Source organism: Myotis yumanensis, unplaced genomic scaffold (assembly GCF_028538775.1).
Source record: "Myotis yumanensis isolate MYYU_CA2020_CCGP unplaced genomic scaffold, mMyoYum1.0.hap1 SCAF_6, whole genome shotgun sequence".
Classification (NCBI taxonomy): Eukaryota; Metazoa; Chordata; class Mammalia; order Chiroptera; family Vespertilionidae; genus Myotis; species Myotis yumanensis.
Window position 1 is genome coordinate 96,595,332 of NW_027223757.1, and position 23,449 is coordinate 96,618,780.

Below are 23,449 nucleotides of genomic sequence, written 5' to 3' on the forward strand. Positions count from 1 at the left end.
CTGGGCCTTCCCGCCTCGCCCTCCTCCCTTTGCACTTTGAGGAGGAACTAGAGTGTGTCGGGGACCACAGGCGGAGGTGGGGCTGTGACGTGGGAGGGCGGGGCAGCGGCAGGTGAGTTGCCAGGTCTCCCGGCTCCAATCACTCCTCACACCTCACACCGGAGACACTGAACATGGGGGGAAAGCCGGCTGGGGAGGAGGCCTACGGTGAGGACCCTGCGAGGGAGGGAGACCTGGCTGGGCCACGGGCGGGCCTGGGGAGCGGCGCTGGGGGAGCTCATGGAAGAAGGCAGAGCCCGGTCCTGGGAGGAGGATGGGGTGCAGGGGCTGGGGGCTGTTGCTAAGGAAACCTGGGGAGTGAGCTGGGGTCTGGGGCTTTATTTAGCCCCTGGGACCAGGGGTTCAGGCCCAGACGCTGATCCCTGGGGCCAGGGCCCTGGGAAGGAAGAGAGCCTGAATGGAAGGAGTAGGGTGTGGTCCTGAGCAGGGGCTGGGGTGCGGGCTGTGGAGCCTCCCGCTGCCAGGTGAGGCCCAACCAGCAGAAGGCTGGGTCCCCGGGAGGGTCAGCCTGGACCTGGGCTGAGGGGAGGGCGCTGGGGGTTTTCCCACGGGATCGCTGAGCAGTGCTGGGGCCCCAGTGAGGAGTTGGGGCTCAGGGTCTTTATGGGGGGCTGAGCCTGTCTCCGAGTCTACTGGTACCTTGAAGAATAGAGGCGTGGCCTCCTGGGGTCCCCGTGAAGGGTAAAGTCTGAGGGGAGATGGAGCAAGAAGCTTGTGTCTGTCCAGAATCTGTGAGCAGTGGGGGCTGGGAGCCGTCCCAGGACCTGAGGGTTAGGGGTGGGGAGGTGTGAGGGAGAGGGACGGGGGATCCCTGTGAGCAGTAGGGGCTGGGAGCCTGCCTGACAGTCCCTTGGGGCTGGGGGGCTGAGCCCCTGTTCTGGAGGGAAGGGGACTCCCAGAGGGGAGACCTGGGTCTCAGGGGGCCAGGAAGGGCAGGAGGACTTCCTGGAGCAGCTTTGCGTCAATCATTGATCTCATGCCCAAGAGCCGTGCAGGGACAGAGTCCAGCACCTGCAGAGCACGGACCCCACCTCTTCCCACACTGCCCAGCCCTCTGCCCTCCCTCCTCGGCGCCCACAAGGGACCCTGGTCCTGGCCCGCTTCCTCCCTGTGTACTCAGGGAGGACCAGGAACAGGACGCAGCCACAATCTCAACCGCCAAGCTCAGGTGTCACCCTGCTTGGATTGCTTGCCCAGCGACTGGCAGTGGCCGGGAGACAGGCCCTTGGGGAGGGGTGTGCAGGGAGCTCCTGCCCGCCCGCCCTCCCCAGGCCCTGCGGGAGTTGAGGCCTGTGGCTCTGGGGGCCAGCGTAGGGGTCTGCGGCAGCTGGGAGAGGGGTGTGAGCTCCCTGTGGGCTCCACCTGTGCCGCCTGGGAGGGGAGGGGACGGGATGGCAGCATGAGGGCCACTGGAAGAGTGGACACAGAGTCCACCTCCCTGGGGGGGCGAAGGAGAAAGGGCCAGGGTGGAGGCAAGAGTGGAAGTTACTGTCCTGGAAATGACCCGTAAGGGCCCCCCTCCCCCCAAGGCCACCTGGGGGTTCACGGTGAGCAGCAGAGCAGCAGACCTGCTGGCGGGCCTGGAGCCTACCTTTCCTGCCCTCCCATTCCCCCTCCTGCCAGCCCTGCCCCGTCCACTTCCCTTGGTGGGGACAGGAAGTGGGGAGCGCGTCCTCTGAGTGCCTCGCTCTCCACACTGCTCCCCACTGCCCGCAGGGAAGCCAGTCAAACACGACCCTTCCTTCCGAGGCCCCATCAAGAGCAGGTGAGCGCTGGGAACTCGCTGGGGCAGGGGCCTTGCCTCTGCCGGGAACTTGCTGAGAAACTGGTGAGAAGCTTGTGCCCGGAGAGTGGGCGCTGCCGTGGAGGGGCCGCGGCTCGGTGCCGTTCAGGAAACCAGCTGAGCAGGGCAGCTGTGTGTCCTGGTGGCTGCAGAGGAAGCTCGCCCACCAGAGGGCCGCCCAGGCCCAGCGCCCGCTCAGCAGGCCTTCCCGCAGGGGCTGCACCGATGTCATCTGCTGTGTCCTCTTCCTTCTCTTCCTCCTGGGCTACACTGCGCTGGGCATCGTGGGTGAGTTTCCCGCTGCGCAAGGCGGGTGGAGGCTGGGGGCAGTGGCCAGGGAGAGACGGTTCCCATGCTGCTCCCCACGATGTCCCTGCCACCCCTTCCGGTGACTCTCTGTCTGTGTCCAGCGTGGGTGTATGGAGACCCCCGGCAAGTCCTCTACCCCAGGAACTCCACCGGGGCCTACTGCGGCATGGGGGCCAACAAGTGAGTACACCAGCGGGGCCAGAGGGAAGGGAGGGTGGGGATGGGCCGGGGACCCCCCTCAGCCACATTGAGCAGGCTCCCCTGCAGGCAGCTGGCTTAGGAGGCCCCCCCAATTGCGAGGCGATGTAGAGCCAGGGTCAGGGGCACAGGCTTTAGACTTTGGAAATGGCCTTGGGCTCCCCACCTGGGTCCTGGCCGTGTGGCCTTCAAGGTGCTCGGCCTCATCTGAAACGCAGGGGTGACCCCCGCAGCGGTGCCGTAGGTCCTCATAGGCAGGAAGTGGCCCATCGACAACCAAACCTCCGGCATTTACATGGCGTTCGTCTGTTCCAGGCTGGCGGGCACTGTTAGTTTCCACGATGGGGCTGAGACTGTGAGCAGTAGAGGGACTTGCTCAAGGTCATAAAGCTGGGTGGTGATTGGGCTCCAGAGTTCATGCTCTTAACCGTTCTCGAGCATGGATTTGCTCAGCTCTCTGAACCATGTGCGGCGCTGAATGACTCTGGAGATCTTTCGGCCTCTCATACCTCCAGCTGGACTGAGGCCAGGAGCTAGGTGTGCAGCCTGGAGGCGAGGCCCGGCCGTCCCTCCTGCCCCTACACCTGGCCAGGCCCTGACACATGCACGTCCTCCCTCCTGCAGAGACAAACCCTATCTCCTATACTTCAACATCTTCAGCTGCGTCCTGGCCACCAACATCCTCGCGGTCGCTGAGCACGGCCTGCAGTGCCCCACACCCCAGGTCAGCCTGGGGCCTGCCTCTGCCCAGATCACCCCAGGTCTGGAAAGAACCCCACAGCACGCCCTCTGCCCCAGGTGTGTGTGTCCTCCTGTCCAGCGGCCCCCTGGGTCGTGAGTCAGGGTGAGCTCTCACTGACGGTCGGGGAGGTCTTCTATGCTGCAAACCGGACTGTCTGTCGGCCAGGGGTGCCCTGGGACATGGTGAGTGCTGCCCCAATGTCATCGCTGTCATCAAGGAGGGGCTGCATGGGTGGGGTGCAGGGGGAGTTGGGAAGATGACTGGGGTGGTAGCGCAGGGGAGGGGGGCACTCCATCCTGCTGTGACTGGTGTCTGTCCCTCCCCCCACCCCCAGCCAGTACTCCAAAGCCTGGAACGAGACCTCTGCCCCAGCTTCCTCCTCCCCTCCACTCCAGGTGAGAGCACACGTCCCCTCGGTCAGGTAGCCTATACTTTTATTGCTCAAATGAGGAAGCCAGGCCAGAGACCGTGAAGTCACACCAGGACAGCACAGTTCCCGGCACCTGGGCGCAGGGTGTGGCTGGCCGCAGGAAGTGCAGCTGCCCGTGGAGCTGCGTGCTGGTGGGAGGTTCAGAGGGTGCGTGGAAACATTTAGGTGCGTGCATAGAAGACAGACCAGAAGTTCACCCAAATGCTACAGGTGACTATGGCTGGCGGTGGGGTGGCAGGTGACTAATTTTAATTCTGTATGCTCTTCTTTCCAATAGTAAATCTTTCTTTAAAGAACTAAATTATTTTATGACTTTTTAATTGACTTTGAGAGAGAGAGGAAGGGAAGGGAGAAAGAGAGAAACATTAATGTGAGAGACATCCATCAGCTGCCTCCTGCATGCCCCCTACGGGGGATCGAGCCCAAAACCCAGGTATGTGTGCTGACCAGGAATTGAACCAGTGACCTTTCAGTATACTGGACGATGCTCAACCAATCAAGCCACACCGGCCGGGGCAGTCAATGTTATTTTTTAAAGAAAAAATATTTAAATTATAGCATGAGAAAAGATACCCAGTTCTCACCATAAATACAATAGGAAGTACCTCAAATGAATGCTCCAAAGTCAGAGCTGGACTTAAGTTCCAGCACTTTCCAGCTGTGTGGTCTTGGGCTAATTGCTCAACCTCTTGAGACTTATTTGCTCTTGAGAATGTCAGTGCCAAAGCAGGTTTACCTGGCAAAGCGGTAAGGGTGACGACAAATGTGGGCATGTAATCGGTGCCACAGGAGAAGGCACAAGCCTCCTGCAGGAGGCAAGGTGAGGCGAGGATGGAGCCCGACGGGGAAAGGGGCGCAGCAAGAGCGACGGCTCGGGAGGCCTGAAGCCTGGCTGTGAGGTGAGCAGGGTCAGGGCCGAGCCTCGAGCCTCGGAGGAGCCTGAGCAGCAGAGTGGCTCGGGCCCTGGGATGACGCTGCCCACGCTGTGCCTGGCTCCCTGGCTGATGGACGCAAGGTGGGGAGTGGAGGTTTCCTAAGAGCCAGCCCAGAGCAACGGAGGGTGTGAGGCCGGGACATAGAGTGAAGGCAGTGTGGCCTGGGCTCCGCAACAGAGCTTTTTGCTCTTTGCTGTGGAATCAAGAACCACTCTCAGAGGGAGCCGACCGTCTCTCCTGCCCACCCCCCCCGCCCCCAGGGCTGTGGCTGAGGTGCGGCCAGAGACTTTCAAGGCAAAGCTCTGCGCCCGCCCCCCAGTAGCTGTTCTCTCCCTCCAGCTCTGGGGCGCTGTGTTCCATACCCCAATAGTACACAGGTCGCGTTCCCAGGGATCTCTGGCAACACCTCCATCAACCAGGGGATCAGGTGGGTACCGCTGTCTCTACAGCTCTGCCCCTCTGCCCTTCCAACCGCAGCCCATCCGACTCTGTCTCTCCCTAGTGGTCTTCTGGACAGCTTCAATGCCCGAGACATCAGCGTTAAGATCTTTGAAGACTTAGCCCAGTCCTGGTACTGGATTCTTGTGTGAGTCACCAAATTCTCCTTCCATTCTCCCTCCCTGATCCGCATCCTCCAGCCCAGTGTCTGACACTGAGTCTTTAGACTAGGGAGGAGGAGCCAGAGCTCAGAATGGACCCCAAGCCCAACAGGATTTATAATAGAAAGGAGGTCTAATCTGAAGACTGTAGGGGTGTGAGGAAAGGCATTTGGGGGCCAGGGGTGACCCTCACCTACCTCCTCCTGCCTACAGTGCCCTGGGCGTGGCTCTGGTCCTGAGCCTGCTGTTTCTCCTGCTGCTTCGCCTGGTGGCCGGGCCCCTGGTGCTGGTCCTGATCCTAGGGGTGCTGGGGGTGCTGGCATATGGCATCTACCACTGCTGGAAGGAGTACCGGGTGCTACGGGACCAGGGTGCCTCCATCACCCAGCTGGGCTTCACCACCAACCTCAGCGCCTACCGCAGTGTTCAGGAGACCTGGCTGGCGGCCCGTGAGTACCCCGCCCCTCCAAATGCCAACTGCCAAAGCGCTGCCCTGGCCCTGACCGCCTCTGCCCTGTCCACCCTCAGTGATCGTGCTGGCTGTGCTTGAAGGCCTCCTGCTGCTCATGCTCATCTTCCTGCGGCAGCGGATCCGCATCGCCATCGCCCTCCTGAAGGAGGCCAGCAAGTCAGGGCCTACCCGAGAGAGGCGGGCAGAGGGCAGGGTGGGCCGGTGGGCGGCTGGGCAGGTGCGGGAGCCCTGCAGGAGAAGGGCAGAATAGTGCAGTGGTTAATACTGCTGTGACAGCCTTTCTGAGCCTCTGTTTACCCATCTGTGAAGTGGGGGTAAGAGCACACCTACCTTGTAGGGTGCCCTGAGGATGAAGTGAGTGTGTCTCAGCATGAAGCAGCCCTCCAGAAGGGCTGTCCTGGCAGTCACTGTTGCCATGGTGATGGTGGGTGGGTGGGACGGTGGGAACCCAGGCAGGGTGGAGAAGCAGCAGCTTGCTCCCCACCAAGACCTACCTGCCAGGTTGGTCAACACACCACTTTGAGGACTCCCTGGCCTTACTTTCCCTGACGCTGTCCAGGGGGCTGCTCTGAGACTCACTTCCTCTAAGGGCCCCTGAGCCAGATTCACTGACTTCCGGTCCCTCAGGGAGCTCCTAGGTGTGCCCAGCCCCCGCGGAGGAGCAGGCCCTGGGGCAGAGGTGCGGCGGGGGCCTGCTGGTGGACAGTGCTCACTCCCTGCAGGGCCGTGGGACAGATGATGTCCACTATGTTCTACCCGCTGGTCACCTTTGTCCTCCTGCTCATCTGCATTGCCTACTGGGCCATGACTGCCCTGTATCCTTTGCCCACACAGCCAGCCCTCCTGGTGTCCGTGGGGCGGAGGGCAGGAAGGGCAGGACTTGCCCACTCAGTACCTGCGTGCTGGGGAGGCGCCCGTCCCTCTGGGCATGCACAGTGGCCCGGGGACAGCGGGGAGAGCGAGCCCGGGCAGAAGTCCGGCCTCGGGCCAGGGAGCATCCGGCACCAGCACCTGGGAAGGCCCTGTGGAGGGGCCACAGAGACCCCGTGTGGCCATGCTTTCCTTGACTTCCCTCTGGGTACCTGGCCACCTCAGGACAACCTCAGTATGTCTTCTGGGCACCCAATGCCAGCTTCCCCAGCTGTGAGGCCGTGCCAGTGAACGCATCGTGCGACCCCATGGTGAGGGGATTGGGGGTGAACGTGGAGGGGCACCAGAAGGGCTGAGGGTACCTTAGGGCCGAATGCCTCCTTGTGCAGGGGAAACCGAGCACTAGAGAGGAAAGAGCCTCTCTCAAGGTCACACAACAGGTCCCGGCAGAGCCCTAAAGGGAGCCAGTCCGCTCTGTAAAGTGGAGCTAATCGTAATACCCTCATAGTACCCGGCTCTCAGGGCGAGCCAGACCAGGCCATGACTTTGGGCACAGAAGTGCTTAGTACAAAGCCCAGCACCTGATTAGCGCTGATAGCATGGGTTTTGTTTAGTTTTTTTATCTTCCTCCCTGGGAACACACTGCCCTAGGCAATAGGCAGGTGAGCCACCCTGCCCTGCCCTGCGGGGTCTGGGAGAGAAGCTGCCAGCCCCCCCCTCAAACACACACCCCGCCCCTGAGATTCCCAAGGGGTGGCCTGGACCTCTGGGAATTGACTGTCCTCAAAGCTTTCCTGTGGCCACCTGCTCTGAGCGGGACGGGCTCTGCCCACAGGCATTGGCCCCCACTCTAAAGGGGAGGGAGGTTTGCGTCCGTTTGCGAAGGATCCTGTGTGCCAAGCTGTGCAAAGCCCCAGATGACCGAGCTTGCTTCAGCCGGCTCAGGACCTGGCCGTGGAGACGGACACCACCCGCAGGCACACACATGGAAAGTGGTTCATTTTATTATAAAATGTCTGACGCACTCGGCCCAGCAATTATCAAGGCTGTCACATTGGCTGGGAAGGGTTGTTTTTTATTTCTATGCTTTTCACTTGTTATGGAAATTTCTCAAACACGCTAAGTAGAGAATTCCCATACCCAGATCCCACACCTTCGACTTTCTCTTTTCATCCATCTCACCCAACCCCCACCCCTAAGTGAAAATATTTTTCTAGAGTTTAAGGGAAATTTGGACGTCATACCATTTCACTTGTAAACACATCAGAATGGATCTCAACAGATAAGGACTTTTTAGAAATATATTTTTTATTGATTTCAGGGAGGAAGGGACAGGGAGAGAGAGAGAAACATCCATCGGCTGCCTCCCACATGCCACCTACTGGGGATCGAGCCTGCAACACGGGCATGTGCCCTTGACAGAATCAAACCTGGGACCCTTCAGTCCGAGGGCCTATGCTCTGACCATTGGGCCAAACCGGCCAGGGCAACAGATAAGACTTTTATTTTTTTTTTTATTTTTTTATTTTTTTTAAATATTTCACTGATTTTCTACAGAGAGGAAGGGAGAGAGATAGAGAGCTAGAAACATGGATGAGAGAGAAACATCGATCAGCTGCCTCCTGCACATCTCCTACCGGGGATGTGCCCGCAACCCAGGCACATGCCCCCGACCGGAATCGAACCCAGGACCCTTCAGTCCGCAGGCCAACGCTCTATCCACTGAGCCAAACCGGTTTCGGCAACAGATAAGACTTTTAAAAAGCATAGCCACTATAACCATTATCAAACCCAACAAGATTAACAATAATTCCTTAATGTCATCAGACACACAGTCTCAATTTTGCTGGAAAGCATTTTGGTTGAAGTTGCAGAGGCTGCTCTGGGAGGGAACAGCTGGTCGAGGGCCTGGCCAGGCCTTGGCCCCAGGGCTCCCCACACACCATTAAGGCCTGGCCCACACCACGAGGCCTGGGAGCTCCTAAGAGCTCCTGTGCTCACCCAGAGACGGTAAGAGATTTATGCTCACACAATAGGCGAGATCAACCCACTTGGGACCTGGCGGTGAATCTCCCGGAGGGAGCCCCTTCCCCAGCTGGGAGGCTTTGCTTCTTTCCACTCTGGGAGTGGCGGGCGCTGGCTGGGGATGGACCTGTCTGTGCTCCCCAGGCTCAGCCCACGAACTCCTCGTGCCCCGGACTGATGTGCGTCTTCCAGGGCTACTTGTCCACAGGCCTGGTGCAGCGATCTCTCTTCAACTTGCAAATCTACGGGGTCCTGGGGCTATTCTGGACCCTCAACTGGGTCCTGGCTCTGGGCCAGTGTGTCCTGGCTGGGGCCTTTGCCTCCTTCTACTGGGCCTTCCACAAGCCCCGGGATATCCCCACCTTTCCCCTGGGCGCAGCCTTCCTCCGCACGCTGCGGTAAGCCTGGGGCTGGGGAAGCCTGGGGCCAGGGTCAGCCTGGGGCCGCCTGGGGCCGGGCAGCCTGGGCGGGGCGGGTTGGGAGCCCGGGAGTCCAGGGGTCCTGGCCGCCTCTGACTGCCTCCTCCCTGGGCAGTTATCACATCGGGTCGCTGGCCTTTGGGGCCCTCATCCTGACCCTGGTGCAGATAGCGCGGGTCATCTTGGAGTACATTGACCACAAGCTGAGAGGTGAGCAGAGGTCAGGGGCTGGGGAGGCCCGGCTGAGCAGCTGGGTCCCTGGGGAGAGGCTCTCAGGCCCTGTGTCCGGGTCCTGACACCCGAGTTGCTGGCCCCCAGTCGCCCAGAACCCCGTGGCCCGCTGCATCATGTGCTGCTTCAAGTGCTGCCTCTGGTGCCTGGAGAAGTTCATCAAGTTCCTGAACCGCAACGCGTACATCATGGTGAGCCCAGTGCACGCAGGCCCGGCTCCTGGCCCCGCGGCCGCCCCGCCCGGCCCAGCGGAGCCCCCGGGTGACCCCGACCTTCCCCTCCCACCCAGATCGCCATCTACGGGAAGAATTTCTGCGTCTCCGCCAGAGACGCCTTCATGCTGCTCATGCGGAACGTGGTCAGGTCAGGCTGCCCCTCGAGGTCTCCGCGCGCCTGGGCTGCGGGGGGGCACTTTGCGTAGAGGCCTGCGCCCCGCGGGGTGACCCCTGGCCAATGCCTGCCCGCAAGGGAGGCAGCCCCGTCCATGGCCTCTCCCCGCGCAGGGTGGTGGTCCTGGACAAGGTTACGGACCTGCTGCTGCTCTTCGGGAAGCTGCTGGTGGTGGGAGGTGTCGGTAAGGACCGGCCGAGCCGCCAGCACCGGGCGGGCGGGCGGGCGGGGCGGGGAGCGGCGAGCTGGCCCCGGTGACGCCGCCATCCCACAGGGGTCCTGTCCTTCTTCCTCTTCACGGGTCGCCTGGGGCTGGGCCAAGACTTGGAGAGCCGCCCCCTCAACTACTACTGGCTGCCCATCATGGTGAGTGGCCCCCTCCCGGCCGCACCCCCTAGCGCCCCAGAGAAAAGCTAACAGGCCGCGCCCCGCAGATCGCCGTCCTGGGGGCCCACTTCGTCGCCAGCGGCTTCTTCAGCGTCTTCGGCATGTGCGTGGACACGCTCTTCCTCTGCTTCCGTGAGTGCGCCCGCCCCTGCCCCGCGCGCGGTGCCGGCTGGTGGGAGGGGGAGCTCCCGGGGAGAGACCTGTCGTCCCCGGAAACCCCGGGGAGGTGTGGGGAGCGAGGTCCCCGCACCGGGCGGTGGGCGCCTCTCAGGCTCCGGTCTTGCCGGCGCCGCTCCGCGCAGGGGGCGTGCGGCCCCCCGAACCTGACCAAGGAGAGGGATGTGCTGTCATGGTCCCAGCTGACAAATGGGGGCGGGGTTGCATGGCCCCCCCTGCGAGTCCCAAACCTGCGCCCCGCCCGCTAATGCCTGCTCGCGGCGCAGTGGAAGACCTGGAGCGCAACGACGGCTCCGCGGCCCGGCCCTACTTCATGTCCAAGGCGCTCCTGCAGATTCTCGGCAAGAAGAACGCCGCGCCCCCGGGGGGCAAAGGGAAGAAGCCCTGAGCCGGCGCCGCCCCGCGCAGCCTCCCGGCCTCCCCTCCGCTCAGGTCCTGATTTTGTAGTAAAAAGATGCTATTAAAGATTGACATATTTGTTTTCGCAAGAAGCCTGGTACTGCTCTCCTTCCGTTCTGGACAATGAGACCCGGTCCTCCCGCCCCGCACTTTAAAGTAGGCCCGCCCCCATGTCGCGCCCCAGCGGCTGCGACCAATCAAAAGGCTCTGAGGAGTCATCCCGGCCCTTCCTCATTCCCGCCCGGGTCACGAGCTGCGGCGCTTCAAAGGGAGCCAATAGGAGGGCTAGCTCAGAGGCGCTGACGGGTCACGTGAAGAGTCCGAGTGTTTGGGGCCAATTAGAGTCTCAGAAGCGCGGCGGAGCGGCGGGTGGGGGCGGGACGGGAGGTGACACCTGAGTGCTTAAAGGGCCAGGGTCAGCTGACTGACTCCAGCCCGGGTTTAGTCCTGGGGGCCGGGGGCCGGGGGCGCGCCATCACGGGGAGAAATGATAGTCGAGCGGCCCGGCGCGGTGCTCCTGGGCGGCCCCGAGGGACCGCGGAGGCCGGCGTTCGGGAGAGTCTGTGGGGTTCAGGTATTTGCCGCGATCTTCCCGCTGCTGTTGTCCGCAGCAGTGACCGCGGGGGACGAGAACGACTTCAGGCTGGTGAGCAGCCCTGCACCGCCCACCCCGACCCCGACCCCGACCCCGCGAGCGGCCCACGCCCGGCGGTGCCCGGGGGACTGCCCTCCCCCCGCCCCTCCGTCCGCTCACAGCCCCTCCGCCTTCAGGCCCTCGCCCTCCGCATTCGCGCTCCTTCCCCTTCAGAGGCCCCTCTTCTCCGAGGGCGCCTCTCCCCTCGCAGCCCGTCCCCCGCTCCGAGCCCCCTGCCCTCCGACCTCTCCCGGGGCTCCCACCCTGGTTCTGGGACCCGCCCCCCGCGCGACCCCACAGCTGCCTCTCCCGGGGGACCTGACTGAGCCGCTGCCCGCCGTCCTGACCCGTCACGTGTGCGCGCGTTGCCCCTTCTCCGCCCGCAGGTCCAGCCGCTGGTGACCATGGAGCAGCTGCTGTGGGTGAGCGGGCGGCGCATCGCGGCGGTGGACACCTTCCGCATCCCGCTCATCGCCGCCACCCCGCGCGGCACGCTCCTTGCCTTTGCCGAGGCCAGAAAGATGTCCACGTCGGACGAGGGGGCCAAGTTCATCGCCCTGCGGAGGTCCGTAGACCAGGGTATGCATCCTCCCGGGCCAGAGCCGGCGCTGGTGGGGGGGTGGTGGGGGCGGCCTGACCGCCCGAGGCCCTGGGGGAAGGGCGCCTGCGCAGAGGAGGCGCTCGGGACAGTGACCTGGAAGTTGGGGTCACCACGGGGTGAGCCTTCAGACGTTCCTCGAGCACTGACTGCGCCTGGCACGGTGGGCGGGCCTGTGAGCACAGTGACGAACAAAACAGCAAAGCCAGCCCGGGCGGGGCTCATATTCTACCGGGGCCACAGATGAGCAGGCTAAATGCAATGGTGTGAATATGGGGGGAGCCTGGGGGAAGGCCCTGGGTGGAAGGGTCCGAGGCCGGAGGAGCTGTGTGCGGCTGAGTGAGGCGGAGTGAGGGGAGCAGCGCCCTCCAAGAGGCCAGGAAGCCAGGTCTGGGCCCCGGCCCTTGTAAGGCCTTGGTCCTCAGCGGGAGCGGAAGGTGACAGGGCCTGGTGGGAAGGGCTCCTGCGGGGTGCGCACCCTGGGTTTCAGCTCTCATTGTTATTTTCCTAATTTTTAAATATGTATTGTGGAGGGGATTACAGGTGTCCCCAGTGCCCCCCAGTGCCCCTCTCCACCTAGTCGCACCCCTCCCAGGTCTTCACCACACTAGTGTCTCTCCATGGGCTTTGCATTTATGCAGTAAGGTCTGTGGTTATTCTCTGCCCGCACCCCCACTCCCTTCCCTCTGAGACCCGTCACTGTTCCAGGCTTCCATCCCTCTGAGCCCCTTTTATTCGTCAGTTTATGTTGTTCATTAGATTCCACATATGAGTGAGATCCTGTGATACTTGTCTTTCCCTGACTGACTTATTTCACTTAGCACAGTGGTCGGCAAACTGCGGCTCGCGAGCCACATGCGGCTCTTTGGCCCCTTGAGTGTGGTTCTTTCACAAAATACCGACTTCTGCGCATGGGCCACGAAGTTTCAATCGCACTGTACGTGCGCACCGGCACGTGGTATTTTGTGGAAGAGCCACACTCAAGGGGACAGAGAGCCGCGTGTGGCTCACGAGCCACAGTTTGTCGACCACGGACTTAGCATGATACTCTCCAGGTCCCTCCATGCTGCCTCAAAGGGTAAGAGATTCTTTTTTACAGCTGCATAGTACTCCATTGTGTAGATGTACCACAGCTTTTTTTACCCACTCACCTACTGATGGGCACTTGGGCTGTTTCCAGATCTCAGTTATTGTAAATTGTGCTGCTATGAACATAGGGGTGCACACATTCTTTCTGAGTGGTGTTTCTGGTTTCATAGGATATATTCCTAGAAGTGGGGTCACTGGGTCAAATGGCAGTTCAGTATTTAATTTTTTGAGGAAACTCCATACTGTTCTCCACAGTGGCTGCACCAGTCTGCATTCCCACCAGCAGTGCACTAGGCTTCCCATTTCTCCACATCCTCGCCAGCATTGTCATTTGTTGATTTGTTGATGATAGCCGTTCTGACAGGTGTGAGGTGGCACCTCATTGTGGTTTTAATTTCCATCTCCGATGATCAGTGACCGAGCACTTGTTGTCTCATTTTGGAAATCAGCCCTTATCCGCTGTCTCATCGGTGACTGTGTCCTCCGCACAGGGGCTCCCTCTGCATCTTGAGAGAGGCTTCTTGTGCTGTGCTGAAGCTTTTCGGTTTCATGTGGTCCCATCTGTTTCTTTTTTCTTCAGGCAGCACGTGGTCTCCTACAGCATTCATTGTGGACGATGGGGAGACCCCTGACGGGCTGAACCTGGGGGCCGTGGTGAGCGATGTGGAGACGGGAGTGGTGTTCCTTTTCTACTCCCTCTGTGCTCACAAGGCCGGCTGCCAGGTGGCCTCCACCATGTTGGTGTGGAGCAAGGACGATGGGGTCTCCTGGAGCCCACCCCGGAACCTCTCCCTGGATATCGGCACCGAGATGTTTGCCCCTGGACCGGGCTCTGGCATTCAGGTCTCCGTCCCGGGATGGGTGGAGGGGGTGCCTGCTGGAGAGTCTGGGAGATGCCCCAACATGGACTCCTTCCCAGGAGAGGTTCCTGCGAAGTCAGTTTCTGTCTTAGGTGGGGTCCCTTGGAAGAAAGGTTCATCCTGGGAGGAGTGGGAAGATGGAACTCCCCACCCAGTGGTCCTCAGCAGGGCTGCAAATGAGAAAAAACACCCCTTCCTAGGGCGGACACACGTCTGCCATGGCGCAGCGTGGTGAGTGAGCACGCCCGGGGAAGAGCCAGCTCCACCCCCGTGGCCCGCCCTGGTCCTGGATGTTCCAAAGGAGCTTATTCTGCAAAAGAGCGTAATTCAGCAGTGGCTGCTTGAGGTCCGTCGGGGACCCCCAGCGAGCAAGGACAGAACTGAAGGGGAACACGTGTCCCCACACTGAGGACCGGGTGGTTCCCCTTCCCGCCTCTGAGCCCCCTCGGGCCTCCGTCTGACACGCACTCCCTTTCCCACAGAAACAGCGAGAGCCACGGAAAGGCCGGCTCATCGTGTGTGGCCACGGGACGTTGGAGCGGGACGGGGTCTTCTGCCTCCTCAGCGATGACCACGGCGCCTCCTGGCGCTACGGCAGTGGGGTCAGCGGCATCCCCTATGGCCAGCCCAAGCGGGAAAATGACTTCAACCCTGATGAGTGCCAGGTCAGGAGTCCGTGGCTCCGCCCCCTCCCAGCCGCCAGCCTTGGCTCAGGGACAGCCCCTCGCGCAGCCCCTCCCTGGGTCTCCCTGAGCCTGTTCTCTCTCCTCAGCCCTATGAGCTCCCAGATGGCTCAGTTGTCATCAACGCCCGGAACCAGAACAACTACCACTGCCACTGCCGGATCATCCTCCGCAGCTACGACGCCTGTGATACTCTGAGGCCCCGGGACGTGACCTTCGACCCTGAACTGGTGGACCCTGTGGTTGCGGCAGGAGCGGTAGCCACCAGCTCGGGCATTGTCTTCTTCTCCAACCCAGCCCACCCGGAGTCCCGTGAGCGCCTGCCGGCGGGCCGGGGAGGGAGGGCGGGGTTGGGCCCGTGGTCTAGAGAAGGCCTGGGCAGAGACCCTGCGTTCCTGACTCTGCTGCTCTTCCCAGGAGTGAACTTGACCCTGCGATGGAGCTTCAGCAACGGTACCTCTTGGCGGAAAGAGACAGTCCAGCTCTGGCCAGGGCCCAGCGGCTACTCCTCACTGGCAGCCCTGGAGGGCGGTGTGGGCGGGGCGGACCAGGCCCCCCTGCTCTTCATCCTGTATGAGAAAGGCCGGAACTACTGCACAGAGAGCATCTCCCTGGCCAAGGTCAGCGTGTACGGGACGCTCTGAGCTGCACGCTTGCCACGGCGAGAAGGCCCTGGCCTCAGCGGCCTCAGGACCGTGGCCTGCGGAGGATCGCCGGGCACCCAAAGGACAGTTCCACCTTCCTTTAGACTCCAGCCTTTTGCAAAATCAAGTTTTCTTTGACAGGGAAATTGCTCCATTAGGCTTCCTTTCCATAGCGCTGGGCCTGGCCCTGCCCTTCCTGCCCCCAGGGGCCTTGCTGGGCCCTTCCTTGGGCCTGTAGGCTGAATAAACGTGAACTCAGGGACTTGGGGAGGCTGCGCTTCCTCTCTGAGGTACGACGGTGGCTGTGGAGAGGGTTGGTGAAGCGCCTGGCGGGCAGGATGCTCGCTTTCAGGGGAAGGGACTAGACCAGTGATGGCGAACCTTTTGAGCTCGGCGTGTCAGCATTTTGAAAAACCCTAACTTAACTCTGGTGCCGTGTCACATATAGAAATTTTTTGATATTTGCAACCATAGTAAAACAAAGATATTTTTGATATTTATTTTATATATTTAAATGCCATTTAACAAAAAAAATCAACGCATGTCATAGGTTCGCCATCACTGGCCTAGACACACACCAACCTTGACTATTTGTGCATCAGGATGTTTGTAGCGACTGCTTTAGTGAAGGGGAATGTGTGGTCTGGTCTGCGTGTCAGTCCCTCGTAGACACCATGGCTGGGAATGAGCTCTGCGGAGGGCGCTGGGGGTGCTGCCTGAGAACATCCGACTTGGGCAAATCAACTCTCCTTTCCCTTCACACCCTCTCACCCGGAAGCACACTGACCCTCACAGGGCAGCGCGCAGTCGGAGGGGCCCCGGAAGGTACTGAACCTGCTAAGTGGTATTTCTAAGATGAGTGGGCCCTTCCTCCGGGAGGCAGGGAGCCGGCCCACAGTGCGGAGGGCAGGCCTGCCCCAGGCCAGCCGGGCGGAACAAACACGAACAGATTCGGGGAGAGATGGCATCTTCATTCTCTAGCAGGTGCTGGGGGAGGCGCCTGGGTGGCTGCAGGTGGTGGGAGCCACGCTTTCCTCCCCATGGAAGGGAAGCACGACACCTGGGCCACGTGGAAAGACGTCTCGCACTCCCTGGCCGGTGAGGCTCGGTTGGTTGGCCCGGACACGGAAGGGTGGTGGGTTTGATTCCTGGTCAGGGCACATACCCAGGCTGAGGGTTCAATCCCCGGTCCAGGCGTGTGCAGGAGGCAACCGATCCATGTTTTTCTCATATCTGTTTCTCTCCTTTCCTCTCTTTCAAATCAATTTCTTTAAAAAAGAGTGTCTCTCACATAAAGGGATGAGGGTCACAGTCATCTGCAGTTAAAAGTGTTTTCCCGACCAGCGTGGCTCAGTGGTTGAGCATTGACCTATGAACCAGGAGGTCACAGCTCGATTCCCAGTCAGGACACAAGGCGGGTTGCAGGCTCCACCTCCAGTGAGGGGGGTGCAGGAGGTAGCCGATCAGTGATTCTCATCATTGATGTTTCTATCGCTCTCCCTCTCTGAAATCAATAAATATATTTTTTAAAAATAAAGTCTGTTTCACTTTCAAGTGCTGCCCTAGCAAACGTCAGGGTCATTTATCCCACCTGACGGAAGAGATGGGTTAATGGCACTGTGTGAAGACATGGTATAATTTTGTTATATTTTATCCAGAATTTGTGATCAATATGTAATACTTCAATTTTTTATTTAAACACATTTTCAAAAACTCTCAAAAGTGAATAGCTTAGCCCTAGCTGGTTTGGCTCAGTGGATAGAGCATCGGCCTGAGGACTGAAGGGTCCTGAGTTTGATTCCGGACAAGGGCACATGCCCAGCTTGCAGGCTCCTCCCCCACCCAGGCCCTGTTCAGGCACGTGCAGGAGGCAACCAGTATATGTGTTTCAAATCGATGTTTCTCTCTGTCTTCCCCTCTCTCTTCCACTCTCTAAAATGAATGGAAAAATATCCTCAAGTGAGGATTAAAAAAAAAAAGTGCATAGCTTAACGAGCCCCATGTACCAAACATCTAGTTTTAACAGTTACCAAGGTATCGCCACACTGCTGCTTCTGATGCCTCTCTGTTCCTTTCCTTTGCTGAAGTATCTTAAAGCAAATGCCAGACTTCATGACACTCACCCCTTCGTTCTTAGGTATGCATCGCATTCTTTTTATTTTATTTTTTTTAGTAGAATTTTTTAATGTATTTTATTGATTTTTCACAGAGAGGAAGGGAGAGGGATAGAGAGTTAGAAACATCGATATGAGAGAAACATCGATCAGCTGCCTCCTGCACACCTCCTACTGGGGATGTGCCCGCAACCAAGGTACATGCCCTTGGCCAGAATCGAACCTGGGACCTTTCAGTCCGCAAGCCGATGCTCTATCCACTGAGCCAAACTGGTCAGGGCTACATCGCATTCTTTTTAAAAAATATTTTCAGAGCCGAAGGGAGAGGGAGATAGAAACATCAATGATGAGAATCATTGATCTGCTGCTTTTTGCACACCCCCCAGTGGAGATTGAGCCTGCAACCTGGGCATGTGCCCTGACCAGGAGTCCTGGGTCATAGGTTGATGCTCAACCACTGAGCTACATCGGCCTGGCTGCATCCCTTTTTTTTTTTCTTTTATATTTTATTGATTTTTTACAGAGAGGAAGAGAGAGGGATAGAGAGTTAGAAACATCGATGACAGAGAAACATCAATCAGCTGCCTCCTGCACACCTCCTACTGGGGATGTGCCCGAAACCAAGGTACATGCCCTTGGCCGGAATCAAACCTGGGACCTTTCAGTCTGCAGGCTGACACTCTATCCCCTGAGCCAAACCGGTTAGGGCTATTTTTTTAATATATATATTTTTATTGATTTCAGAGTGGGAGCAAGAGATAGCAACATCAATGATGAGAATAATTGATCTGCTGCCTCCTACACAGCAACCTGGGCGTGTGCCCTGACGGGGAATCAGACTGTGACCTCCTGGTTCCTAGGTCAATGCTCAACCACTGAGCCACACCGGCCGGGCTGCATCCCATTCTTTAAACAGAACAGTTAGTATATAACCATAAAGCCATTGCACACCCAAAACATGGAAACAGCACTGTGGTGTCTTCTAATAACCAGTCATATTCAAGTCTCATCATGTCTCAAAAATGTCTTATTTGTAATTGATTTGTTCAAATCAGGATCCAAAGAAAATCTACACGTTGCATTTTTTTCATTATTTTTTTATTGATTTCAGAGAGGGAGAGGGCGAGAGAGAGAGGAACACCATTGATGAGAGAGAATCATGATTGGTTGCCTCCTGCACCAGGATTGAGCCCGCAACCCAAGCTTGTGCCCTGCCCAGGAATCCTGGCTCATAGGTCTACACTCAACCATTGAGCCACGCCGGCTGGGTACACATTGCATGTTGAGGTCTCCTAAGTTTAACGGGCAGTAGTCCTCTTCCTCTTTTTTGTTGTGTTACCATCTAACAGACAGTCACTCTCCCCTAGACCACCCAACTCTGCATTTGCCAGTTACCTCCTCCTAGTGCCACTGAACCTCTTCCTCCAGCCCTTGTATTTTCACCTTCAAACCTGAGGTTTTGATTGGATTCAGATTCCGTTTGTGGGATAAGATTCCTTGGCAGGTGCTGTGGTTTCCTGTGGCGCCCCCTGAGGAGGCAAGTGCTGCCCCCCTCGGTGAGCCGAGCAGAGAGGAGCGCGGGCTGGGGTCCCCATGGCCATGGCCCGCCCTCCTTGTGAGGATCCTCCCTCACCTTCCCGCTGACAGTTTCATCCATAGATGAGTTTTGCCTGAATCAGTTATTTCATGAGGGGCTGTGAAATCCTGATTTCCAGATGAACGGCGTAGAGGAGGGATGCACCGACATAAGGCGCGAGTATGATCAGTGCTTTAATCGCTGGTTTGCCGAGAAGTTCCTCAAGGGGGAAGCTCCGGGGAACCGTGCCCGGACTTCTTCAAGCGCTACCAGCAGTGCATTCAGAAAGCAATAAAGGAGAAGGAGATTCCCACTGAAGGACTGGAGTTCATGGGCCATGGCAGAGACAAGCCTGAAAGCTCTTCTTGACCTTGACAGCCACCTTGAAAATAGACTCCTCCAATCAGGAAATGTGAGCCCTCTGGATTTTGCCAATTAAGGCTGTGAAGATAGCCATCAATTCAATGAGGACTTATTTTCCTCCAGATGTTTTCCTCTCACTTTGAACCGTCACTTTTTACTTTGGGATGCTTTCTCACTTGCTGTGACATCTTGCAGGAACTCTCTGTGCTAAAACTGAATGATTTCTTGGGATTATGGTTGCCATACTTCATCTGGGATCTTGTATCTAAAGACTGATCAGCTTGTCAGGATAATGATGGTTGCCTGACCCCCTGAGTTATGCCTCTAAGGACATTAGATGTGCTGTACGGGGTCACTGTTCATGGGAGCAGCTGGTTAGGACCTCTCTCCTCTCGGGGAGCCAATGCTCTGACAAGGGACCCCAGCACGACTGTTTCAGTCAATGTTTGGGAGCAGTTTTATTTTTTTATAGTAACTTAACTGTTAAAATGCTCAATGGTGGACTGGGTTAGCCAACAGGAAGCTTTTAACAGTTTCCGGCCTTAACAAGAGGTGTCAGACCTCAGATTAAGATGTGAAAGCCTCAAGAATGCTAGAGCGAACACCATTTCAGAGTTCATAGTTAGTTCAGTCATTAAGATCTCTGGAGTATACTATGGAGGAAGATCCTAAATTGCAAAGATTTACTGCTGTGGCCAGCTTTCAAGCTAAGTCAATGAATTAAATCAACCTGTATATCATGAAAATGCCAAAACACTGTATCTGGTTAGGGGAGAAAGGAATTTGCTTTATTTGCGTTGTTTATGCACCCTGCCCCGTAATATCTGTAATCATGAAGATGGAATAAATTGTAATATTTAGTTTCCAAAAAAAAGAAAGAAAGAAATATTGCTTTCCCAATTCTATGATTTCGTCCTCATTTGTTAGCTGGAATTCTTCAGTAAAGAGGCGCTTCCCCTCCTCAAGGCTGGGGATTACCCTGAGCAGGGTTTGTGCGGGAGAGGCATACAAATGCTGACTGTCCCCCTTTATTTTTATTTTATTGATTTCAGAGAGGAAGAGAGAGAGAGAAACATCAATGATGAGAACCATTGATGGGCTGCCTCCTGCACACCCCCTGGGGATCGAGCCCGCAAGCCGGGCATGTGCCTGACCGGGAATGGAACCATGACCTCCTGGTTCATAGGTCGACACTCAACCACTGAGCCGCCGGCGGGGCTGAATGTCCCCCTTTAATTGCCAGCTCTCAGAGTGAACCCGTGAGAACTGTGCCCGGCCAGTAAGCCACATTGTCACCAAACAGGAGGCACTTGGAGGGAACCGCAGGCCTGCAGGAGGGCAGGGATGGAAGGGAGGAACAGCGGAGAGACTTGGCCTTAGGCAGTCAGCCTAGATTTAGGAAGAATAGATTTCAAAATGCTGAAGAAAAGACCTCGGAGAGAAGCTGTGTGCCCTGTCTGTGCACCTGCACCGGGAGGTTCCTGTCATCACCCAGCTGACGTTTGCATGTGCTCAACAAATCCTGTGAGCTTTTATATGTTGAGTGCTCTCTTTTTGATAACTGGATCTCCATTTGATATTTCATTTGTATAATTCATTTGCAGACGGAATTTATTTTTAGTGCCAATCCCTGACATATCATGAAAAGTTAATTTTCTTTGCATTTAAAAATATGACCATGAAGAAAACATGATGAAAATAAATTTTAGGGGAGAAACCAAGATGGCGGCATAGGTAAACACCGGAGTTTGCTGCCTCGCACAACCACTTCAAAAATACAACTAAAAGACGGAACGGACATCACCCAGAACCACAGGAAGGCTGGCTGAGGGGAAATTCTTCAACTAGAAGGAAAGAGAACAGTATACCGAGACTCAGAGGAGGCACAGTGCGGAAAATACAAAGGTGCGGAGGTGCACTCAGAGCGGGCTAGTGGCTGAGGGTGCGGTTGTCGTTTTCAATTGGGAGGGAGTCTCAGATTCTGAGCTCCAATTCTGGGAGAGTCTCTAGGGACCTAGACTCAAATGGGAGAAGCGGGACTGTCTGGCATCGGTCGGAAAGCGAGGGCAGCTTTCTCTCCTAGGTTTGCAGCGGTTGCTGGGACTCTGAGAGGCAGAGCCTCTGGGGACGGGACTGAGAGCAGCCATAACTGCTCCCTCCGCCCGCCCTGTTGATCCCATGCGACCCGCCCCACCCAAGCCCTGCGCAGAGCCATTTGCCGGATAGCCTCAGGCAAAGGCTAGATTAGCACTTCCCCAGAGGACAGAAGTTTTCCCACTAGAGACACAGCTGATTCTCACAGCCAGTTGGCCTGGAGGTTAAATCCCCCTAGTATTAACTACAACAATCAAGGCTTAACTACAACAAGACTGCGCACAAAGACCACTAGGGGGTGCACCAAGAAAGCATAAAAAATGCAGAGACAAAGAAACAAGACAAAATTGTCAGTGAAGGATATTGAGTTCAGAAACACACTTTTAAGGTCCCTCAAGAACTGTCTAGAAGCCGCCAATAAACTTATTGAGATCTACAAGAAATCTAATGAGACCCTCGATGTTGTGATAAAGAACCAACTAGAAATTAAGCATACACTGACTGAAATAAAGAATATTATACAGACTCCCAACAGCAGACCAGAGGATTGCAAGAATCAAGTCAAAGATTTGAAATACGAAGAAGCAAAAAACACCCAACCGGAATAGCAAAATGAAAAAAGAATCCGAAAATACGAAGATAGTGTAAGGAGCCTCTGGGACAGCTTCAAGCGTACCAACATCAGAATTATAGGGGTGCCAGAAGATGAGAGTGAGCAAGATATTGAAAACCTATTTGAAGAAATGATGACAGAAAACTTCCCCTTCCTGGTGAAAGAAATAGACTTCCAAGTCCAGGAAGTGCAGAGAACCCCAAACAAAAGGAATCCAAAGGGGACCACACCAAGACACATCATCATTAAAATGCCAAGAGCAAAAGACAAAGAGAGAATCTTAAAAGCAGCAAGAGAAAGAAACTCAGTTACCTACAAGGGAATACCCATACGACTGTCAGCTGATTTCTCAACAGAAACTTTGTAGGCCAGAAGGGAGTGGCAAGAAATATTCAAAGTGATGAATACCAAGAACCTACAACCAAGATTACTTTATTTTTTTTTTAAAATATATTTTATTGATTTTTTACAGAGAGGAAAGGAGAGGGATAGAGAGTTAGAAACATCGATGAGAGAGAAACATCGATCAGCCGCCTCCTGCACACCCCCTACTGGGGATGTGCCCGCAACCAAGGTACATGCCCCTGACCAGAATCGAACCCGGGACCTTTCAGTCCACAGGCCGACACTCTATCCACTGAGCCAAACCGGTTTCGGCCCAAGATTACTTTATTCAGCAAAACTATCATTCAGAATTGAAGGTCAGATAAAGAGCTTCACAGATAAGGAAAAGCTAAAGGAGTTCATCACCACCAAACCAGTATTATATGAAATGCTGAAAGGTATCCTTTAAGAAGAGGAAGAAGAAGAAAAAGGTAAAGATACAAATTATGAACAACAAATACACATCTATCAACAAGTAAATCTAAAAACCAAGTGAATAAATAATCTGATGAATAGAATGAACTGTTGATTATAATAGAATCAGGGACATAGAAAGGGAATGGACTGACTATTCTTGGGGAAGAAAAGGGTGTGGGGGGTGCGGGAAGAGACTGGACAAAAATTGTGCACCTATGGATGAGGACAGTGGGTGGGGAGTGAGGGCGGAGGGTGGGGTGGGAACTGGGAGGAGGGGAGTTATGGGGGGAAAAAAGAGGAACAAATGTAATAATCTGAACAATAAAGATTTAATTATTAAAAAAAAGAAAATAAATTTTAAACTGAATTTTTTTTAAAAAAGGGGTTACCAGTTTAATTCTTCGTCAGGGTGACCTCTCTCTCTCTCTCTCTCTCTCTCTCTCTCTCTCTCTCTCTCGTCTCCCTTCCTCTAAGCCAGTGATTCTCAACCTTGGCTGCACATTAGAATCACCTGGGAATCTTTTTAAAATCCTGATTTCTGGGCCTCATCATCCGGAAATTCTGTTTCTTTGTTATGGGGTGAGGCCACAACATTAGTAACAAAGAAACAGAATTTCCGGAGGATGAGGCCCAGAAATCAGGATTTTAAAAAGATTCCCAGGTGATTCTAATGTGCAGCCAAGGTTGAGAACCACTGCTCTAAGCATATCCTCAGGTGAGGATTAAAAAAAAAACTTTCACCTGGTTGGTGTGGCTCAGTGGTTGAGGGTCAACCTATGAACTGGTTGGATTCCCAGTCAGGGCACATGCCCGGGCTGCAGGCTCGATCCCCAGTATGGGGCATGCAGAAGACAATTGATCAATGATTCTCTCTCATCACTGATGTTTCTATCTCTCTCTCCCTCTCCCTTCCTCTCTGAAGTCAATAAAAACATATTAAAAAAAAAAAACTTT

General features: G+C 56.2%; 2 protein-coding genes and 1 pseudogene across 2 annotated transcripts; all 3 read left to right on the forward strand.

Moving 5' to 3' along the window:
* Positions 1-103: 103 nt before the first annotated feature.
* SLC44A4 (solute carrier family 44 member 4) lies at positions 104-10,518 on the forward strand. Its single transcript, XM_070418887.1, has 21 exons — positions 104-207; positions 1,777-1,825; positions 2,058-2,131; positions 2,254-2,332; positions 2,975-3,074; positions 3,149-3,274; positions 3,427-3,487; positions 4,797-4,884; positions 4,960-5,043; positions 5,270-5,505; positions 5,585-5,684; positions 6,251-6,343; positions 6,607-6,709; positions 8,568-8,821; positions 8,958-9,052; positions 9,161-9,264; positions 9,363-9,436; positions 9,577-9,647; positions 9,738-9,829; positions 9,898-9,982; positions 10,294-10,518. Exons 1-21 carry the CDS (start codon positions 174-176, stop codon positions 10,413-10,415), a joined length of 2,124 nt encoding a protein of 707 aa, XP_070274988.1. The 5' UTR covers positions 104-173; the 3' UTR covers positions 10,416-10,518.
* Positions 10,519-10,833: 315 nt separating this feature from the next.
* On the forward strand, positions 10,834-15,196 carry NEU1 (neuraminidase 1). Its single transcript, XM_070418888.1, has 6 exons — positions 10,834-11,072; positions 11,447-11,639; positions 13,328-13,590; positions 14,090-14,272; positions 14,380-14,602; positions 14,708-15,196. The coding sequence occupies exons 1-6, from the start codon at positions 10,914-10,916 to the stop codon at positions 14,932-14,934; spliced, it is 1,248 nt and encodes a 415-aa protein (XP_070274989.1). The 5' UTR covers positions 10,834-10,913; the 3' UTR covers positions 14,935-15,196.
* An 89-nt stretch (positions 15,197-15,285) lies between these two features.
* LOC139012689 (TP53-regulated inhibitor of apoptosis 1 pseudogene) lies at positions 15,286-19,863 on the forward strand (annotated as a pseudogene).
* Positions 19,864-23,449: the final 3,586 nt, after the last annotated feature.